The 22,538-nt window shown below is 49.1% G+C and overlaps 1 protein-coding gene across 3 annotated transcripts in view; it reads left to right on the top strand.

The window, feature by feature from the left end:
- The window catches only part of CRMP1 (collapsin response mediator protein 1), a 71,759-nt gene that overhangs the window by 1,524 nt on the left and 47,697 nt on the right, over positions 1 to 22,538 (top strand). Inside the window, exon 1 of one of the 3 annotated variants that reach the window (XM_032333800.1) lies at positions 2,851 to 3,247. The exons of 1 other annotated variant lie outside the window; for it this stretch is intronic. In XM_032333800.1, the coding sequence (XP_032189691.1) occupies positions 3,209 to 3,247 (39 nt within the window). In that variant the 5' untranslated portion in view covers positions 2,851 to 3,208. Of the gene's footprint in view, positions 1 to 2,850; positions 3,248 to 16,352; positions 16,446 to 22,538 lie in introns of those variants that run through there. One more of the 3 variants, XM_032333799.1, reaches the window with a different exon arrangement.

Here is a 22,538-nt window from a genome sequence, read left to right on the forward strand (position 1 = left end):
ATTGTGAGAATTAAATCAGTTAATGCTGGTGGGCAGTGAGCATTCAATAAATGTTCGTTGTTGAATTTTACTATCATTTTTTATTAACCCTTCTCCCCCCTTAAATACTGTGAGAGGCATGAAGTGAGCGGGAGGAAGCAGAGCTCAATCCAGACAGAAATCTGGGAGGGCTTCCTGGAGGAGTGGGGGCTGGGGCAGCCTACCGCTGCTATAAGCGGTACCGGGTCTCCTGCTGCTTTGGTTCTCTCGCTCTCCGCGTTCTGTCCACCTTGCTCGGGAACTCTCCATGGTCCTGAACTAGGTGCTTTGAAAAGGGGAGGTCTATAGTTATGGGGTGGGGGAGAAGGGCGGGCGACATCGAGTCATCTCCTTTTCTCTACCCCTTCTTATTCTCTCCTGACCACCTTCTTTCCTGGTGGTCAACCTTGCTTGGGATCCAGGCTTCTGAGCCCGAGCGGGAGGCTTCAGGGTTGCGGATCCAGAAGTCAGAGTCGGTACCGGGAAACCTTGGTTTCCAGCCAAGGCACTTAGTCCTCTTAAACCTCAGCTTCTCCACCTGTGAAATGGGGATGGCATATTTCTCCCAGGCACCCACAAGGCGTGGTGGAGTATTAGGGAGGCGAGAGCGCTTTGTGCACGTCCGGAAGCTGTCTGAAAGTGAGTCCCTGACGGAGCTACGACCAGTGTCACCAGCGCCAGCATCGCTCCCAGGCTCTGTCTGGGGCAGCTCCGCAGCCGCGCCTAGGCATTTAGGGGTGGTGCTCGCTTCACCTCTTCGACTCCTCTCTCTCTCCTCTTCTGGCCCACTCTTCCTTTTCTCCATGGCTTCTCGGGGACTGGACAAAAGGCGGCGCCTCCAGCGTGCCTAGGGCTCCAGAACTCCTCTAGGTTTGGGACTGCGGAACCGATGGGCTCACGGTCTCCCTCAGGGGAAACGTTTTATTTTCTGGGGACCAAACGGCCACGGGGCTCGGGTTCTGGGGCGGGCTTCGAGGCTCCAGTGCTTTGCAGAGGTTGCCGGGGCCCGAGGTTCTCCCCCCGCCCAGAAAGCTCTCTCCTGGGGAGGAAGGAGGAGTTTCTGCGGCGCAGGCGCAGCGTTTGCTGAGGCCGGAGGCCCAGCGACTGCGGCGCTTTGTACCCGGGAAGTCTGCTTGGGAGCAGCGATCTGTTTGGCCAATCGCGAACTGGTGCCCCTCCCCCAGATGCCACGTGGTCTTGTCCCGGGCTTTGGAGATTCCCTGTCCAGACTGACCCTGGGGACGTCCTGATGCGTGGAACCGACTTACCAAAGCTGAGGAAGGGAATGTAGGCGTTATGGGTACAGAGATCTGCAAATTCTGGGTTCTGCAAATTCTGGGTTGATTTAAATTGTTAAATCAACAAGGATTTAAGACCCAGATCAGAGTCCAGAGGACAGACTGGAAGAATGAGTGTAGGAGAATGAGTTCTAGATAAGGTGGGCAGGAACCTGGCTTCCAGAAACTGTTCCGCTGTAGCTAATATACTTTGCACCTGAGATACTATTTTATTTCTGTAAGCCCAAACTTTCCACCTGTATAATGGGAAAATGATGGTCTAGTGTTCCTGGAATACTGAGTTGCTTCTCTTCTGTGAATTTACAACCCCACATCTATCCCAAGGCCAAGGCATCTCTAGCCTCCTGTCCTGGTGTGGGTGACTGGTCTCTAGGTGGCTGTGGAGGGAAGGGCTTCAGGCCTCAGCTTGCTTGGTGGGGTGTTTTACCACCCCTAGCACATCCTCCCTCTGGGTGACAACTTGAAAGTAAAGAAAATGGGTCTTTTAAAAGATACTGCAGGTTTGTATTTTGCAGGCAGAAAGTGAATGGCAGAGAAGGTTAACATTTTATTCTGTCTGGAGATTTGGGGTACCTGTCTGGGATTGTGGGGACTTGCTAGGAATACCCCTTCCCTCTTCTTTCCTGTCAAGAAGTTTATCAAGCTATGCCCTGGCCTCCTGCGCACCTCTCACTGTGGTACACTATACACTGGGAGGCAGGACATCCTAGTCTCCTCTTGTCCCCCCAGGCTCACCTGGGGTCTGTGGGGACGTTAGTACCAGCGGTCTGGCCCTCCAAACAATCACTGGTAGGCAAGCCTGTGGGGGTGACCTGGTGGCCGGAGGTCCAGGCTGTGTGATGAGAAGCTGCTGCAGGGGGTAGAGAAGGTCAGCCGTTAATTAGGTTAGGGCCTTGTCTCTGTCATTCGGGCTGCACTCCGTTGGCCTGGCAGTAAGGCTCCTGCTGAGCCCTCGGGGAGGCTGATTCAATGATGGGAGTGGGGAGGGTGGCAGGAGAGGCTTTGTGGAGAGGCCGTTAAAGATGAGTCTGGGAGATGGGTAACCTTTTGTCTGGGGTTAGATATTAAGGAAGAGGGTACAGCTTGAATAAAGGCCTGAAGTCCCTGGGGATGGAAAAGAGCTTGATCTATTCAGGGAGAGTGCACAGCGGATGGACCAACAGGAACAGAGGCTGCAGCAGGAGAGGCAGAAGAGGGCGGGGGCAGTCGCTGGGCCGGCTCCGGAGGGCCCCCTGAACGCTCCCGCGGCTCGGGCGGATCCTCAGCGCCCGCCCCACGCTCCCCGCCTTGCGCAGCTGTTCTGTCGTGGCCCGCAAATGCGGGGCTGCACACCTGTGGCGCGGCGGCTGGCTTTGCCGGCGCTGCCCGAGGCCGTCTCCGGCATTTAAAACACCCTGAAAACCAGACCTTCCCAATCGCGAGAGCGAGGCCGGGGCTCAGCCTAGGGCGTGCGCGCAGGGCGGGGGTCGGCGGGGCTGGGCCGTTCGGGGGGCGGGGGGCGGGGGGCGGAGTGGGGGGGGATCGGAAGGGAAGAGCTTCCTGGTTCGAGCCGAGAGGGGCGAATCGGGCTCAGCTCCGCGCCGCCGGGAGGAGCTGTCTGTCTGTAGCCCCCTCCTCCCGCCCTCGCCTCTCCCTCCTCCTCCCGCCCTCCTCACCGAGCCGGGCGGCGCTGGCAGCCGGAGCGGCGGCGGCGGCGGCGGCGGCGGCGGGCGGGCCGAGCAGCCAGGGCAGCGGGCGCGTGGGCTGCCGCGGGCGCTGAGCCTCCATCCCTCTCTTCTGCCCTCCCGGGCCTTTGTCATCGCGCCCGCGGGGAGCGGGACCGGTTGAGAGTCGGGCCGAGCGAAAGACAGCCCCACAGGTCCGCCGGCCGGGCCGAGGGCGCCAGCGGGGCCATGTCGTACCAGGGCAAGAAGAGCATTCCGCACATCACGGTAAGCCGGGCCCCCCGGCCCCGCCTGCCGTTCTTTGTGGGGTGGGGGTGGTCGCCGCCAGGGTCGGGATCCGCGGGGGGACTGCAGGGGCGGCCCCCGAGGCTTCCTGCGTGGCGGCGGGTGGGGCGGGGCTGATCTCAGCACTGCAGCCCCCTCCCCCCCAGCCTCTGGGGACAATGGTGGTGGTGGTAGGGGGAGCCCCGCATGGCTAGGCGGGGCTGGAGCCTCGGGTCCCTCTCCCCGCGGGCCTGCCGTCCTCCAGCCCCCACCCCACGGGAAGTGCGGGAGGGTGGCGTGGACAAGGAGGATGCGGAGCTGAACAAAAGAGGGAGGGGCGCGGGGCGCCGAACCCCTCCCTCCAGCCCTGGAGCCTGGATGGGGCGGAGAGCGCCGAGCGTCCTGCGCCTGGCCTCAGCACCGTCCAGCTCTTGCATCTCGCCGCCGCGTTCCTTCCGAGGAAAGAAAAATACCGTCCTCCCCCTCCCATTCCCCGCCCATACTGATGGAGTGGAAGCCTGGACCTAGAGACAGCGCCATGATGGAGAGCCCCTCCCATTCCTCACCGCAGCTAAAAATAAACCTAATGGGGAGGCACTGGCAGCTGTGGCCCCAGAAGGGTTAACACTGAGGGTAGGAGAGTAGTGGGGGTTGAGCTGTCCCCTGTCCCTGGGTGTGACCGGAAACAAAGGATCCCTGCTTTGTCTCGGGTGGGGAGCTGAGGGCTGAGGGCGCAGCTTCAGGGAGACCTGTCCTCCACCCCATTCCCTCCGTGACACCCCAGTCGAGCCAAACCAATCCTGAAGGCTGTGGCTCACAGGCGTTGGGGAAACCTATGGGCCTTTGGTAGCAGCTGCTGGAGTAGCCAGGTGCTGGGAGGTGGCATTCTGGGTATGATAGAATCCTCCAGCATACCTGAGGTTTGAGGACAGGAAACACAGCATAGTCGTTTATCCAGAATCCTGGTTCTGGAAGCCCCAGGGCACCTACCGGAGGTGGGCAGCTTTGGGTAGGGGGTGGGAGCTGACATTTCTCATTTACTGCCCAGTCTATCACAGATACTATTTTGAGTCTTTTCAATAAATCCTTTGAAGGAGGCATTGTCTACCTAAACACCCCAGAGGCTAGAGCACTGGCTGGGGCACAAGTGAGAGGCAGGTTGGGACAGAGCCCCCATCCTCCCACCCCTGCATCTTCTCTCCAACTGTGGGCTGAGTCTTCCTCGGAAAACCCCTCCCGGGCCCAGCTTCAGGTCTTGCCAGCAGACCTTTGGTGACTTCCTGTCTAGAGTGTGTCCCCTGAGGGTAGTGACCATCTCTCATCCACTCATTATCCCTGCCTTCTGAGATATGAAAGTGAGGGTGGCCAGTCCTATAAAACTCTGGTGGCCTAGAAGTCATGGGAAGAGGTGTGGTTGCCCCAGGCAAGGCAGTGCTGGGAGGAAAAGGGGGGTTTGTTTGAGCAGGTCCCTCTCTTGAACCCTCAGGGGCACCAGGGCAAGTGATGGGAGTCGGGGGTGAGGCAGTGACTGCTGAGTCTGGAGCCTTGGGGCCCATTGTGGTTGTGGCCCGTGGCAGGTCTGTCTCCCTCTCAGGACCCCAGTTTCCAAGAAGGTAGTTTTGCCCAGTGGTCTTCGAGGCAGGTGTGTGAATGGCGCTCCAGACTTGAACAGCTGCCCTGTCCTCCTGCTGTGACCCTCCCAAGTGGAGATGGCTGCCCAGGCTTTTGTATCAGACAGATCTGGGAGCTCAGCCTCACTCTGCCACCTCTCAGCCTCTGCGCTCTGATATCCCACAGGGGCCCACACAGGCTGCTTCCCAGGACCAAGGCGCATCCAAGAGGACTCTGGCAAAGCACTTAGTGAGTGTCAGGCATGAATAAGGGCAGTAGAACTGCTGGCTGATGCTCTGCTTTCATCTTCGTGCGAAGCCAGTAGTCAACCTGTGTGTCAAAGAGAACCAGATGGCATGGTTCTAGCAGCTTCGATAGCATGGGTGCATGGGGAGGAGATGCTGAAAAGTATATTTAGTTCCTGGGAAGGAGGCTCTTGAAGAGCCTTTATTTGTCTTTCATTTGGTCCACATAAGCCCACTTCAGCCAGAAAGACTTGTGGCTTAAAGAACAGCAAACCAGAGAGGAAGGACTTGGATGGCGCTCCTGTGTAGGACCCTCACCTTCCCAAGGATCTTTTGCTGATAAATGTACACGTTGTGACAGAAACCAGAATGCCATTAAATGAGTGACAGGGCTCTGTGGCTTTCCAAATGCGGCATCCTTAGTTTGCACAGTAGTACTCATCTGGTAAATTAATAAGCTCTGCACTGGGCTGGGCATTGTGCTGGGTGCTAGGGAAAGGAGGCATGAGATGGGTTTGCCCATGCCTTCCCAGAGTCTGGCAAAGACCGACCATTCCACTTGAAATTGCATCCGAGCGTGGGGGGTCTGCTAAGGGGACACACAGCAGGCTGGCGGAAACCGCAGCAGGGACACCCATCCTAGTCCTGGGAGGAGTACAGGGAGGACGGGGGCTTGTACATGAGTGGAGGGAGGCCCAGAGGCAACTGAGTGTGGTGTGTGGATGAAAATGAAGGAAAGTCAGCTCTGTACAAACCTCTGCTTCCCAGTGTGGCCGCTCTATGCAGGGAGGACAAATCCTGGATGTTTTTGGTAGCCGTGGTGTATGTGGCTCATAGAGGGACCTGGGGGTTGAAAAGGACAAAGATACAGCTCTTAGCTCAGTCCCAGGATCCCATCTGCTCACTGTTCGGTCCCTCTGTGCCCCCTGTGAACCTGAGCATTGTCATCTAACAATCATCGGGATAAGGTCCCAGATTAGCCGGAACATTCAGAGATGGGGTGAGGGTCCTTGAGCAGAAGAGGAGAAGGACATCCCAGACAGGGGATGGCTGAGTTAGGAAAATGTTCTACCCGTGTTGATTGTGGTCGGGCATCCTTCCTTCTATTTCCACCTCAGCCTTTCCCTGAGATCAGAGAGTGCTCCACAGAGAGGAGGGAAAAAGCAGAAACACTTAGCTTCAGCCCCTAAGGATTGTTTAAAATATTTACAAAGCTCTCTTTCATGTGTGGCTTTTAAAAAAAAATTAATGGCACAACCACAGATTAATTTAGCTGAAGCTGTTTCTGAAGCCCACTGCAGTGGTAAAGTGTTAGAACATCCTGGGCGTGGCTCTGAGCAAACAAAGGCACATGGCTTCCTGGCCCTGCAGAAGCTCTGGGCTCTCAACAGAGCCATGGAAGGGGGAGGTCTGCTCAGTCATTGGGGGTGGGGGAGGGGGACCAGAGTGCCCACTGCAAGGGTGAAGAATTATGATTATTAAAAGTAGGAATTCATGGGGACTGATCATTTGTGGGTTTGCAGGCTGTTACAGCATTCGGCATGACCTCCGTGATCTCTCACTGGGTTTTCAGAGCAGTCCTATAGGGCAATAGCAATAGCCTCCCTGTAACCCAAAGAGTTTCGGTGGCACGTAAAAACTCTTACAGTGGCCTGTGCAGGAAGAAAGAAATATCCAGGTGCAAGCAGAGGGGCTAGAAGGGCTGGTCTGTTACTATGAAAATCACTATCTGATCAAAATCTGTGTGTGTCTGCGTGCATGCATACCATCAAACAGCGAAGATGGGAAGAAAGAGATCAGTAAGTGAAACTCACATCAGACTCAGTTAGTTACTCTGATGTGCAAATATGCGAAACACGTGAAACACTTCTCATCAGTTACTCTGATGTGCAAATAGGAGAAACACTTCTTCCTGAGGATGCCACTCAGTTCAGACACTCAGTTTATTTACATGCCTCCCCTTTTTTTACACAAAGGATTTGAGATGTCCACAGGGATTTGTCATGCATACAGTGCAGTCTTGGACTACCAGGGCCGAGGATGGAGAAAGAGCTAGGAACAGACCTGCCCATGTTTCAGGCCACTGGAAGCGTGCAGCTGGGCATCTAATCCCCATTCGGAGCTTCTGTCATCCAGGGCAGAGACGCAAACACCCTCACTTATGTCAAATTCATGACCAGAGAAGGGGTCCCCCATATTCTTAGGGGAAAAATTACTCTGTTTAGATTAAGTTCTTGATAAGCATTTCAGAGAGGGTAGCAATGATATTGTTAGGACTTCTTCTGTAACCCTAGCCGTGCCAACTTAGCCCCGCGTGTCTGTTTCTCGTGATGAACTTGGCCACGACTGAATCCGTGGTATTCACGTGATGTGACATATGTGAGTGTGCCTGGCACATTTCAGTGCCTGACAGATGATCGTTCCCTTCTCCAGACTCAGGCTCTCTCTTGGAAGAAATGAAATCTCAGAACGGCAGGTGAGCAGGCAAGTGTTCACCACCTCTCTGTTCTGTTCTTGGAACCGTGCACTGTGATGGGCAGCTAAAAATACATATTTCATGATCCATGACCTTAACAAGCTTACTGCCTAAGTGGCAAAGTACACACAAAAGCGATTAAGGATGACAGAGCACAGGTGTTAGAGCGGCTTGGGGAGGGGAGGACTCAGTGTTGGTGAAAGCTATAGGAGGTGGCTTCCTGGGATGTGGGGGGTAGCACAAGCTAGATGTTGAGAAATTTGATTGGTGGAGACAAGGGAAGAGCGAGCAAGGCAGGTGGAACAGCCTGTACAAGACTTGCGCTGGAGAAGGAATATGGTCAGAAGAGAGTGAGGCTTTAGAGGCAGCTGGATCCGGGTGGGGAGTGAGGAACAGAAAATACGTGTGAAGGGCTGCAGGTATGGGGGGATTCTGTAACACTTTGGAGGTCAGGTAGCATGTACCCAATTGTGATGGAAATAGCATATAGGTTCCAAGTCTGGCTCAAATACGGGTGGGTTATTTGATCTCAAGCAAGTCACTTCCTTTTCCTGGGCTTCAGATTCCTTCCTTTCCCTTTTCTTTTCTTCTTTCTTTCCTTCTTTCTCTTCCAGCCTCCCACCCTCCTTCCTTCCCTCCCTCCCTCTTTTCTTCCTTTTTTTTTTTTTTTAAGGTTTTATATATTTATTTGAGAGAGAGAGAGAGCACAGGGGGAAGAGCAGAGGGAGAGGGACAAACAGATTGGACAGATTGGGGAGCCTGACGCGGGCTTGATCTCATGACCCTGAGATCATGACCTGAGCCGAAACTGAGAGTTGGATGCTTAACTGACTGAGTCATCCCGGCGCCCCTGGATTCCTTTTCTTGCCCCTGGATTAGAGTTGGAGCACATGATCCAGTTCCAAGTCTAGGACACTCTGACTTTATTCTGTGAGTAACAGGGAGCCACTGGACGTTTGTGAACTGGGAAGCTGGTATGATAAAGGCAGCATGAAGGAGTGTGGGTTCTGAAACCAGACAATTTGGATTTGGAGTCTAACCGTGCCACCGACTCGCTATGTAATTTGGGCAAGTGTCTTATTCTGTCTATGCACCAATTTTCTCATTTGTGAAAGGGAGATAGTAATACTCCACAGGATTTTTTCCTGAGAATTAAATGACTTGCTATGTGTCAGATGCCTAGACTAATGCCCATATGTGGTATATCCTCTCTAGGTTAGTTGCTATTATTCATAATTTGGAAAGGTATATTAGTCAGTCTTGTTCCATAGCAAACAACTGCCACATCTGGTTTCGGAAACACACATTTAATTCTGGCTGATGCTCTGTGAGGGCCTTGGATTGGCTGTAGCTTTGCCACTGGATGCTGGTGAAAAATCATCTCACTTTGGGACTTGGGCTGAAGGAGCCAAAGTGGGAGAGAAGGAGACTGGAAGCAACCTGATACGCTTCTAAGAAATTGTGCTCAATTATGGGTCCTAGTCACAAACATGGGTCTAGTCAAAGAATGATCAGACCTAAGTCAATGGAGAGAAGTCTCATGATAAGCTTCCTTAAGGAGATATGAGGATTAAGGAGGGCAAGGATTGCATGGAGCATTGGGTGTTATATGCTAACAAGGAATCGTGAAACACTACATTAAAAACTAATGATGAGGTACTGTATGGTGACTAACATAACACAGTAAGAATAAAAAAAAGAACATTTTAAAAAGAGAAAGAAAAGGAAAGTTGTGGCACATAAGGGCTGCTAATAAACAGTTACTAGAGCTAATGATGAGAGGGTCAGAAAGTATAAAGGATGAGTTTGGAAGAAAAGGCCTGCACTGTTTCTTAGGTTGAATTAAGTTGGAAATGAACACTAAGCCGAGGGGTCTCAGTGGGCCATTGGAAATCCAGATTGGTGAAGGCGTACAGGGTGAGAGCCAAGGGCCAGATATGGAGATTAAGAACCCATTACGAGAAGCACTGGTAGAAGATAGGAAATGTGAGATAGTCTAGCTACCAGCGATTCTTAGCCCATGTGCTGTGAGCAGAGTGGTCTATTAAAAAAGTCCTCTGCAGATGTGCTGCTAAATTTTGATCAGCATGTAAAATTTATATTTTTGCAACCAAGTCTACAAATTGTTCTAGTAACATGTATCAGGTGGGATCCTGGGCATTTACAACAAGCAGGGAGGTGTTGTTGAATGAGTCTAATTTTTTTTTTTTTTTTTTTTTGTGAACCAGAGGAAGCTCCTGTCCTGGAAAGAAAGCCTCAAGAGGATTTTCCCTTGAGCCCATAAAAGGACATAGTCAGGGCTGTGGACAGTGCCCTAGTGCTGAAGCTTAGGGACGTGAGCTACTCAAGATGCCTGAGACAGGCTGTTGTCACACCTAGTAGGGATGGCATGCTAATAATGAATGCTGACTGACTTGGTGTTGTGTAGGTCTTTAATTACTTTAGAATGCTGCAATTTTTTTATGCTGTTGGAACATGTGTTCTGAACACAGGCTGAGATTTGTTGCCCTGGAGAGATGCAGTGATGGAATCCTAACTTTGCTCTGGGAAAAGGCCACTCTGAATTGGTGTTGGTGGTTTGGGAGAAGGAATGAGATCTAGGGGGTTTTGTAGAGACACTGGTCTAGAAAATAAAAGCAAGCAGAGAAAAGGAGGGAAGTAATGGTTGTAGACATATGGTGTTGCTGCTCCCCACTCCTTCCTTGGACCAGGGCCCCAGGCACCTGGAACATTCTCCCTGGCCAATCATTCTCCCTGACCACGAGAGCCATTCACCCTCATATAAGCTGTGTCCATTCTCCATGGAGGATCCTTCCCCCAGCGGCTGGGAACTGTGAGCACTCCCACTTCAGTAACTTTGGTTTGTCTACTCAGTTGAACACTGGAGGGCTGGAACAGCATCTCATTCTCTTTGGCATCTTTCAGGAGTGCTCTTGTGGGCTGGTGACTGACAGAGAAGCTTCATACTGTGCGGGTGGATGAATGAAACCCGGCTGCAGATGGTGTTGCTTTGCTGAGTATGGTTTCAGCCTCTTCTGCCTTTGACTTGTCTTAACAGAGAGCCTATCTGTGGATTTAGTATTTAGGTGGTGAGCATCCAGAAGAAGATGAGGATGGCATGAAGGGTTTTGGGTGCTCAGAAAGGGCCTCCCAAGTGGTACTTTGGCAGTATGGAGGGGACAGAGCTGATATATTAATGGGCTTTGTTGCATTTCCCATTGAAAAGCAAGAGTTTATGATAAGGGCTTCTGTATAAGCTGGAGGATCATAGCACCCGTATCTCATGAGGGCTTGACTGAATAATGACCTCAGGTCAGTCCCATGGCTCAGTGAGTCTGATGCAGAATTGCAGAAAGGAAACAGGAAGCTGTTTTAGATTTTGTATCTGTCCCCAAATTATGCTGCCCTGTATTTTGTCCCATACACATCGACCCTTAGAGCTGAAGTCTTAAAAATATCTCAGCCAGTATTTTATTTGTACAACATTAAAGTTAAAAAGAACCTTTTAAGTTATACAAAATTTTCAATGTTAAGAAGGCAGGAAGTAGTGTCTGTTGCTTCTCCCTCACCCCCTACCTCTCCTCTAGTGTAAGAATTCCAAATACCCTCTCCTTGCATATCTCTCATGACGGAGAGATCACCACTTTACTCAGCAGCCTGCTTTATTCTTGAGCAGCTCCATTGTTGGAAAGCTCACTTGTGTGTGTGGACTGAGAGTCTGCCTCTTGCCCTACTTTTCCCCCGAGTTTTTACAGGTCTCCTTTTATTTTTCTGGTGGCTCCAGAAGGCAATTCCAAGGCATTTCTCCTTACCCAGGGCCCTCTCTTTTCCAAAATGTCCCGGTGCTCTATTCTTCATGGAGCACACTTTCCAGGTGCAATGTTAAGATTTTTCACTCCTTTTTTTCCTTTCATTTTCTTCTTTTCTCTTTTGCTATCTTTTATTTCAGGACACACAGAATAAAATAGATTCAAATGAAAACTTTAATCACTGGGCACTTTTCAAACTGGCTTAAAAACTTTCTAGAGTCACAGACACCTTTGAGAAGGTCGTAAGAGCAATGGAAGCTTTTTCCTGCTTCCTCAGTGCTTGGACATAGGACATTTGGCATAAAATACTAGACTACATAGACCAGCATAGACCATATTCATCATGTGACATGGACCAAGGTGCTTTAACACATTATCTTTAGGAATCCTGTGAGTTGGCACTTTGATTGGTTCCATTTACAGATGAGGAGACTGAAGCATGCAGAGGTTAGGGGTCTTGTCCCAGGTCGCCCGGCTAAGAAGCTGCGTGGGAATAAGTTGTAGTCTCTGGTGTGAAGGATCTCCCAGTCTCATGGGAGAGATAGACAGATGACGATGAGCGTGGAAGATGAAGTGCCAGGAAGCAATGCTGACCATGAGGTGGTTGCCTGGAGCCATGGGAAAAGCAAGGGGTGACCGTGTATCCCTGGGGTTGGGACACTGTGGCCCACAGGGTGAGCTGGAAATCAGTGGGTAGAGCCAGACTGTCAGGAAGGCCATAGGAAGGCATGGGGGTATGAAGTCGCTGTTCAGGAGTCAGTGTGTGCTGAGTAGAGGAATGTGGGGGACACAAGGCTGGGGGAGGGGATGGGTCAGGCCAGAAATTACCCAGGAGGGCATCCTTTGTCTTGTACGTGAGGACAAGCCAGCTGATGAAGGGTTTAAAGGAGACATGTGACATGATTGTCTTTGTGTTTCAGAAAGTCACTGGCTGTCATGTGGCAGGGACAAGACAGGCAGCAGGGAGACAGGTGGTGAAGGCTGAACTGGGACAGGTGCCATGGGAGGTGTGTTTCAGCGGGTACATGCAAGGACATTCTGGACCAGATGCAACAAGATCTAGGAAAAACTTGGGTCTGAGGGAGAGTTTGGAGAGAGGTCAGAGATGGAACTGAGCATTTCAATGAGATACAACTCCTCATGTTGCAAAGGTTAAAATGCACACACACACACACACACACACACACACACACACACACACACAAAACCAGGCACAGATTTAAGTGCCCGTCCACATGTTCATTCATTTGTCTTTCAAAAGAGCTCTCTGCATTATGGGTGGAAAATGGACCCAGGCAGAGGAGAACTTGCCTGGGGCACAGGCTTAGAAAGGGTAGGGACAGATCAGAGCTCAGGTGGTTTGCTTGGCACCCATAGACTTAACCATCCAGCCACTCTGCCTCTTTGTCAAATGAGATAATGGGTGTGGAAGCATCTGGCTCTCAGACAGCACTGCCAGTGTTTATTAGGTGAATAGGTCTCTGCATTTAATATCTCTTCACTGGAGAGCTCTTAGCAACTTTCAGAGCCCTTTAATCTGCTTTATTCCCTTCTGGTCACCATGGCAGCAATCCTATCAGGAAGGCAGGTGAGCGCATGGCGCTGGGATTATGCTTGGTAAAGAGTTGAATGGGAATACATGGCCAGTTCTTGCTTGTCCCCATTTTGCAGAGGAAGGAACTAAAGCTCAGACCTGTTAGCCAGGTACAGTGAGGAGAACACAGGATCACCACCCTGGGGGCAATGAGGCTGTTGTTCTGTAGGAAACAGGTGGAACTAGGTTCAAATCTCGCAGCACCCACTTCTGGCTGGGTGACCTTGAGAAATTATTTCACTTCCTTGAGCTTCCTCACTTGTAGCCATCATATCCACTTCTTTTTTATTTTATTTATTCACTTTTTTTTTTTTTGAGAGAGAGAGAGAGAGAGCAGGGCGTGGGGTAGAGGGTGAGGGAGAGAGAGAATCCTAAGCAGGTTCGTGGGTCCTATTCTGGGCCTCCACCTCACGACCCTGAGATCATGTCCTGAGCCAAAATCAAGAGTCAAACATTCAACCAGCTGAGCCACTCAGGCACCCCCATCATACCCACTTCTTCAGGTAATTTAATTAAAAGTGAAAACTCATGTGGGGCACCTGGGTGGCTCAGTGGGTTAAGCCTCTGCCTTCGGCTCAGGTCGTGATCCCAGGGTCCTGGGATCAAGCCTCGCATCGGGCTCTCTGCTGAGCAGGGAGCCTGCTTCCCCCTCTCTCTCTGCCTGCCTCTCTGCCTACTTGTGATCTCTGTCTGCCAAATAAATGAATAAAATCTTTAAAAAAAATGAAAACCCATATAATGCAGAATTGATGCTTAGCACACGCTCAGGGATATGATTTCCTTAAAGGCAAAGGATTTATGTCCACATTGCTTTGTATGAGGTAAAAAGCAGAGACAAGACAGCACAGGAATGGTCCCGACATAGACACAGATGTAGCTGGCACCATCCTCCTATAGGTAGCCCAAAGGATCTGCCCACTTCTGGGGTCATCATACAGGTGGGTTATTTTTAAAACCAGACATTCTGTCCATGAGGGAGTATTTCCTGACTGTCTGCCAGTCTCATGGGACCTGAGATCTCACTGTTAAAACTGCAGTTGTCATGGAAATGGGCCTGAGCTTCCAGAGAAAGCTTGTAATCCATGGGGACCACCGCTATTTCTGATTCATGAAGGAAGAAGATGCCACTGTGCTCACTACCCACACAAGTGGAGAGCAAATGGGTGTTAATTAGGTTTGGTCTCAGGCTGGTTGCCACTTCCAGGCCTGCCTTCCTGGAAAGTGTGGCAAAGGGCTGCTGGCTGACAGGCTGCTCCCTGAGGCAAAAAAAAAAAAAAAAAAAAAAAAAAAAAAAAAGCAGCAAATGGACTGGTTTTTCTGAGAATAAGGGAATAAGTGGGATGTGCTGAAGCACCATATGGCAGCCCTTGCTGCTGTGGGAAGGTCGAATGGGAGATCTGCAAGGGGAGCCTGAAAGCATGGGGCTCTGGTTGGTAAAGGTAGGAACTGAGTCATGGAATCATGAAGTATTTGAGCCAGAAAGTCTCTCAGATGGCTCTCAACACAGAATCTTGATGGTGTATCAGTTTACTTTGATGCAATAATGCCCCATCACAAACAATATTGTAATCTCACTTACAACCCCAAATATTTATTGCTTATAGGTCAGTGGGTGGCAGAGGTGTAGCAGAATTTAGCTTGATTTGTCTTCAAGCTTCTGTTTGTGTCATGTATTCTCCTCATATTCCCTCCTTCTGGGACTCAGAATGGAGGAGGCTCCCTCTTTGGGTCATGCAGTCTTCATGGAAGAGGATGGACTGTGAAGATTGAACTGAATCCACCTGCCCCTTAAAGCTTGTGCTCAGGGGTGCCTGGGTGGCTCAGTGGGTTAAAGCTTCTGACTTCGGCTCATGTCATGATCTCAGGGTCCTGGGATCAAGCCCTGCATTGGGCTCTCTGCTCAGTGGGGAGCCTGCTTCCTCCTCTCTCTGCCTGCCTTTCTGCTACTTGTGATCTCTGTCGAATAAATAAATAAAATCTAAAAAAAAAAAAACCAAAAAAAACTTGTGCTCAGATGGGCATACTCACATCCACTCTCATTCTTTTGTTCAAAGCAAGTCACATGACTGTACCCTCAGCTGGTGGGGCAGGAGAACCCTGCACCTACATTGGAGCATGGCAAGTGCGGGGACGCAGAAAGAATTACAAAACAAATAGCACAATCCATCACAGAGGGCCGATATCAAGATTATTTGGAGGTGTTTGTTAGTAACAAATTCTTGACTTGTAATGTACATCTGGTAAATGAAAATCTTGACAAATCACCTGGATTGGAATTTCTAGCAGACAATCCCAGTCAGTTTTGGGAATGCATCTAGGTTCAGGTGCCTTGTTATGAGTTGTACATGCATGAGTGAGGTGTGCCTACCTGTCCTGTTGAATGTTTGGATTGTAAACATAAGCCTCAACATTAGTGGCTTATAGAGTCTGAAGAACTGGTAACTTTTAAAACTCACCTTGACATTTCTTTTATTGCAAGAGAATGCAGTTCGTGCATGGTCAAGCACATTTCTATCAAAGTGGGGCTTCCCAGATCTTTTTGAGACTCATTTCCATGCTAGTCCTTTGGAGGAAGGGATTCTTCATTTTCCCAAGGAGTGACTGGTCATTTCATTACTCTGATTTAGAGTATTAGTGAAGCATTTCACCTTAGTGAAGAACTGTAGGAGAGGGGACATGGGGCTGCATGCCCTCCCCCCAAATTCCTGGGGTGGGAGAATTAAAGTATTGAAAGAGTGGTATTAAGCCTTAGTGCTAATATAACCAGCTACATACATTGTGAAACATAGCTCACGATTGTTTTTGTCCTCTGGGAGTATAAAGATTACAAAATAACAGCCAAGAAAGAAGAACTACAAGGCTGGATAAGGGAGAGGCAACTTCAGCATCCAACTTCAGGGTTTGGAGAAACCTTGCTGTCCCAATGCTCAACGAGGGTTCAGGACCACGGACAGCATGTACCGTCCACTTTCCATTCCTTGTAGACTATGTAGAACCTGGAGCTGTAAGAACACTGTGTCTGTTTATATACTATTTATTTTGCTGGAAGGTTCTGCTTCTCCTCCTTTTTTGGCTTCTTTGAACTTCTCATATTTCAGAACCCAGCTCAATTGTCCCTTCCTTGATGACATAGTCACTGTCTTCCCTGTCTCTGTAATAACAGCTTTGGTTTTCTGCTATTTTCCAGGTGCCCAAGGTTGCTAAACTAGTGATTTTTGGGTAAGTGTTGATTTGATTAGCACATCACCTCTTTTTTCTTCCAAGCCTCCTAGACCTTAATGGATTTTCCATCCCTCTGATTTTGCAGTGGAGATGACAGATTTTATTCCCACCAGGCAGGAGGGAGAACAACACAGGGAGTTGTTCCTGCTTCACTCAGGGATAGACGATGATGCAGAAATTTCACTGTGACCCAGACCTCCCCTCCTGGCTGAGGCTGACTGTTGTTTACTTTGCTGTTGTATGGGTAAGGATGTCTGAAGCTTTGAGGGCTAATTTTTGTAAGCAGCATTCTACGTAGTACTTAGTGTTTGTGAAGAGAATGAAGGCGTCCTGCCAGCACCAGCTCTCTCCCAGTTGGGGCTGTATGGAGATGATAGCAGGTTTGCAGACAAGCCCTTCCCTTCTCTGGGCTTCTTCTCTGACTCACAGACCTTTGGCAGAGATGTGATTACTGTCCAGAAGCAAGGTTTATGTGGGCCCCTCCTGAGGGTTTCCTTCAGCACCATCTGTGTTGTGCAGGCTTTGCATTAAGGCATCTTCTCTTCCTGGGCAGCAGGCTTAGGCTTTCGGGGAATTTTAAACCAGAGAAAGAGATTTCTAATGTGTCTGTTTGCTCTTTTCTTCAGTTCTCTGTTTCCTGCCCCATCCTCTCTTCCTGCCTTCCTTTCTTCCCTCTTGTCCGTTTCCTTCCCTCTCTATCTCCACTTCTGTCCTCTCCTTCTCATTCCCTTCCTCCTTCTTTTCAAACATTCTCTTCTTCCCTTTCTCCTAGCCTCTTGTCTTTCACCACCTCTCCTGCTGCTCAGCAAACATTTGCTAAACACCCCTGGCTGGTCCCTGGGGATCTAGAGATGAATTACCCCAGGCACTGCTAGCCACGAAGGGATGTCCTGTCCTGTAGGAGATGGGCACATGAACAGTGACCTTGACATGGGCTCAGTGTTGTGGCAGAGGGCTGTGCAAGGGACAATGGGACATGCGGATACCTCCACAGTCTCTGCTGGGGAGAGTCAGTTACTAGCAGAAAGATCTATTCCCCCTACCCCGAATTACTACCATATACAGAATTTGGTATTTTGCTTTTTCACCTAACATTTTATTGTCTAGCACTTTTGTCCACCCTTAGAAATCCCAGGGAAATATTTTAGCAGGTGAATGATACCTCATCATCATCAGTGGTATGGTTATAAGATTGTAATTAATTCTGGATCACACTTTTGTCCTTAATTCTTTGGCCTGTTTTGGGGATATTTTCCTGAGGACAGATTCCCAGGAGCATGACATCCCATGCTAAATTTTTAGGTCAAAGTTCATGAACAGTTTTAAAGCCCTTGATACATTTTGCGAAATTGTCTAGTGCTTGATCTTACTGAGATCATGGTGACCAGTCTGGACTCTGTCTACACATGGGGTTAGAGTCCCCATGAGCTGGCATCTGCACACGCTCCACATCCCCACTCGAAGGGCATACTTCAGCCAGATGAAACCACGTACAGATCCCCTGGTATACCAGCTTCCTTCTTCCTCTGTGCCTGTCCCCATGCCATACTCCTTTCTGCAATCTCTCTTCTCCTTTGCCATATGGCTAATTCCTACTTATTCTTCCAGCTCAGATAAGCAATTTTCCCCCTGGAAGAGCTAGAAGAGAGGGGCTCTGTGCGCCTCCCTATCTCTTCTCTTCTCTCTGCCTCAGCACTTCAGTCTTCCCCACTGGCCTGAGAACTCCTTAAAGGCAAGCACTTTATCTTTTAGTTGCACACACTGCTTCCTTAAATAGCTATTGAGTGTAGTTCCTGTTATAGAAGATGGAAAAGAATAAGCAATGCATAACTCTACTAGTACTTACAGGGGCTAGGCTTGTGCTAAACGCTTTATATATATACTACATGGACTTTTCCCAACCACCTTATGAGACAGAGACGATTGTCCCCATTTGCAGATGGAGAAACTAAGTCTAGAAGAGGTTAAGTCACATGGATAATAAGTGGCCAGAGATTGGAACTTGTATCTGAATCTGGACATTCTGTTCCTCCATAACACCGATCCAAGGACTTGAGCCATGCTGAGCACAATTCACTTAAGGTCATTGCTATCACCGTGGAATGAATGACAGTCTCTGGCATACCCTGCTGTTAAACTTTTGTTGAATTTTTGATTAGAGATTTCATTTTCTTCCAAGTATTTAAACACTGGTTGTTATACAAAGCTCGTCATTGTTCATATATGCTATTTGTGAGAGCAGGGTATCATTCTCTTTTAAATGTGTGACTTCTACTTTGTTGAATTCTTAAAAATTATGTACCATCAAATTCACTCTTATTGTGAGATCTTACACTTAGATTTCCTGCATGAAGAAAGGGAGCCCTAAAATGCTGGGTCCTTGGCTCATAGACCCCTGGTTCTTTCTAAATTTTATCTGATTATGAGTCATGGATTCTAGAGTGTGAAAATGTTTTAAGATGTGACAGAATGATGTTTGATAGAGACAGTGCTAGGTGGAAAGTTAGGGAACCTTGGGTCTATGCTAGACCCTTATTAGTTATGTGAATGTGTGAGGCTGCCCCGTCTCAAAGCCATGTTTCCATCTGAGGTCAGATCAGACCTAACGTTCCATAAGAACCACTCAGTGCCAATGGGCTTGGGGAGCTTAACTCTTGTAAAGCACAATTTCTAAGGTGTTGTCTGGGGAAACATCCTTGTCAAATTTTCCATACCACAAAAAGATCTATGTTTGGAAAATATGTAAATTCAGCTCCCTTCTTACATATTCACATTATACATCAATAAAATAGAGAATCTGGGAATTCCAGTTGTATAAATGATCTTTGTTTCTGCTTAACCCAGAATTTTCTAAACTCACTACACCTGTGATTCCCCTTTGGGAATAGCATCTACTTAAATGCCTCTGTGCTCGAATTCAAAGAGCATGATTCCAAAAATACCAACTAAAAGGCAAAGGCACTGCTAATGTTAAGGAAGAAAAGGAAGAAGTGACATCAGCTCTTGCCTTGCTATGGACATGCTGGTTTAGAAATACACTTTCCCCTTGAGAACCCCAGAAGGGACCCCTTGCAGTAGCTACATACACTATCTGCCAGTAACTGGGGATGGAGGTGGATTTGAACACAAGCTGCACCATCTGATTCTAGGAAGAGAAGTGTGGGGCTGATCTTCTGGTGCACTGTACTTTAAATACTACCTTTCAGGCTGAGCCTGTAAAGCCCTCTATTAAATGTGACAGAGCCCCCATGGGGGGGCCATGTTCTGGAAGCCATGCACCAGCTGCTGCTAATGACTCACATTTCCCTGCTTTCTGGAGCCTGGGGAAATCTGCACACTATTTTATCTCTCCTTTTGGATATGTAGAGCCCCAACCTCCTCTTTCCTTGGCCCTGGAGGGGGATTGTGCAAGTTGTGGCTGATTTCTATCTTAGGGCTAAAAGGCAAGTTGTAGGGCCTGAGAGTGGTTGAGCTTGAAGCCAGAGCCCATCCTGCTGGGGAGCAGTATGTGTTGGCTCATACTTGTCTTCCCTGCCTCAAGGCCCATAGTTCCTTGTCTCATGGCTGTGATACCTTTGCTCTCCATCAAGATCCATTCTTGATCCTCCAAGAATCAGTTCAGGGCCCACCCATTTGTCCATCCATCCATCCATCTGTCTAGCATCCTTCCATCCATATACCCATCCATCCATCTGTCCATCTGTCTGTCTGTCCATCTGTCCATCCATTCATCCATCCATCTGTTCATCTGTCTCTCTGTCCATCTGTCCATCCATCCATCTGTCCATCCGTCCATCCATCCTCCCCTCCATCCATCCATCTATTCATCTATCCATCTATCCACCCATCAATCTATCTGTTCATCTGTCCATCCTTCCATCTGTCCATCCGTCCATCCATCCATCCATCCATCAACCAGCTAGGCTGTGTCTGAGTATCAGAGATGCAGAGGGAAAATCTTAACCCCCATGAAGCTAACAGTCTTGTCAGGACAGCTGCAGGACACCATTTCAGCTGTCACCATTATCTGCATCAACGTGTATGCAGTAGTCCCCCATGAGTTGTCTCTGACCCTGTCAGTGGGGGAGCCCCACAGTTCTGATGTCAGTGGGCAAGTCATATTTTAGATAAACATGTGAATATATAGTGTGTGGGGTGTACTGTAGTTGGTATTATGAAGTAGAGTGGGCAGTGGTGTGGGGTTTGCTGGTAGGACAGAAGTGTCTAGTGTTCCAGACAGGGCAGCCAGGGGGCTCTCAGGTAAGTGATGCTGAACAGAGACTTGAAGCAAGTGAGAGAGTGAACATTGCCTAGGTAGTGAGATTCCAGATTACATCGAGTCTCACTAACCTTGGCTTTCACTCTGAAGGAAATACAGGGCTGATGCACAATGCCACAAGAGGGTCCTGAGCGGCAGTCTGCATGCCCTGTTTCTGTTCAGTAAGCCTTCCCTGATTCTTTAGTTTGGGTTAACCCTTGTTCTCTGGGCTTGTGTAGTGTCTTCTGCCTTCCTCTCATGGCTGATGCCCTGAGACCACAGGGACCACTCTGAGCTGTATTCTGTGCAGTTCCTCAGAGGGTCCTGATGGGATCAAACCCCAGTTAACCCCACTGTTTGCCAGATCAGGGAACACTCTGTATTTGATTTGTGTGCTTGCCTGCCTCTCCCTACTTCCTCACTCCGGTTTGTGCAGTCGTCTCCATAGACATTATCGGCCTCCAATCCTTTGTCTCAGGCTCTGCTTTCAGGGAAACCTATGGAAGACACTCCATGGGAAGTGTCTACCCGAATGTCTATTGACTGTCTCTCTCCCTACCCAAAGGCTGGGGCTTAAAGACAGAGGCTGTGTGTTTCATTCATCCCTGCATCTCCAGCTGGGAGATAGTGCAAGTATAAATAAGCACAGGACAAAATAATTCTCAACCTCCAAGAAATGCAAATTAACAAATAGGTATTAATGATAATGCAGGGTGCTTGCTGATTTTATGCGTGGCAAATTGGAGCAATACTTTTGGGAAGCTATTTCATCATATTTATCAAGGGCCATCAATGAGGTTTATACTGTTTGACCCAGTTGTTACGCTTCTGGGAATTGATTCTAACAATTCAAGCTGAACGAAAAGCTTTGTGTGCAGAAATGGTCATTGCAGGAATACATACCATTGTAAAAACATGAAAATAAGTGTCCAACAGTAGACAGATCACTAAACAATTTATTGTGTATCCAGAAAATGGAATATTTTGTAGTCACTTATGATTATGAAGAACCGGTAATAACTTGGGCACTCTCTTATGATACAATGCAAAAAGAAGATAGTTGTGTCCTTTTTGGCTCCTAGAATTTGCTGTCTTTTTTGCTGCCTATGGACCTTGGCTACCAGTTGTCGCTGTCTAGACTCTGAAGGTTTGCCTTCCCTGGCCTTCTTCCCTACTGCTTGTTTGGAACAACTCATCTCAACATACTTTATTAGGTGTGAGCTGGCCTGGTCTGGTTCCTGGCAAGGGTAGCAGCACCTTCTCTTTGCTCCCATGGTGGACGCCCTCCCCTTTTCCTCTTGTAACCCTGTAAACACGTGGCTTCTTATGCCTCTGCCTCTCCCACCGTCCGCTCCAGGAGAGCACCTCCCTCTCTGTCCCTGCTCCGTCCTGGCCCCTCAGGGCCTGGCCCTATGCTGAGAGCTGAGGCAGTGAGCCAGTGCGTAATGTGGGCACGGATGAGTGGAGGCATGCTAGCAGTCATCACAACCATGGGGCGTCGAGGAGAACGGCGGAGAGAAACCTCAGATGTTTGACTGGAGGTTGTTCTGGGGGAGTTATCTTTAGTTTATAGTCTCTCTGTTAGCTTTTAGAAGGTCTCTAAATGGAGTTTTGTTCTATTCAGTAATAACACCCTAATAAACTCCTGTTCTATGAATGATCTCATTTCTTCAGCAAATGAACGGCGTCAGAGGGGAAGGAAGGCTGGTATAGATCTTGGCAGGCCATGGAGAGGCAGATCAGGGTGGAGACTGAAGACAGAGCCCCGCTCGAATCACCCACTGTAAAGTCACGTAAAATTGAGGGTGGGCTCTTAACACCTAGGAAAGGATTACTGTGAATTGGGTCCATTGATATGATGGGTTGTGCTTCCGATTATTTAGAAATTCCTTAATGGTTGGAGATGTATCCCGAGGTATTTCTAGGTGGTGGGTTATGCTGTTTGGGATTTATTTTACAATACCTGAGCAAGAAGAAGACTAAAGTGTTGGAGCAGCGGGGTGGGTGAGGGGGAGGTAGAATAGGTGAAATGTGAGTAGCCAGTCACTGAGGCTTTTGAGTCTGGGTGATGGGCATGAG

Source organism: Mustela erminea, chromosome 2 (genome assembly GCF_009829155.1).
Source record: "Mustela erminea isolate mMusErm1 chromosome 2, mMusErm1.Pri, whole genome shotgun sequence".
Taxonomy (NCBI): Eukaryota; Metazoa; Chordata; class Mammalia; order Carnivora; family Mustelidae; genus Mustela; species Mustela erminea.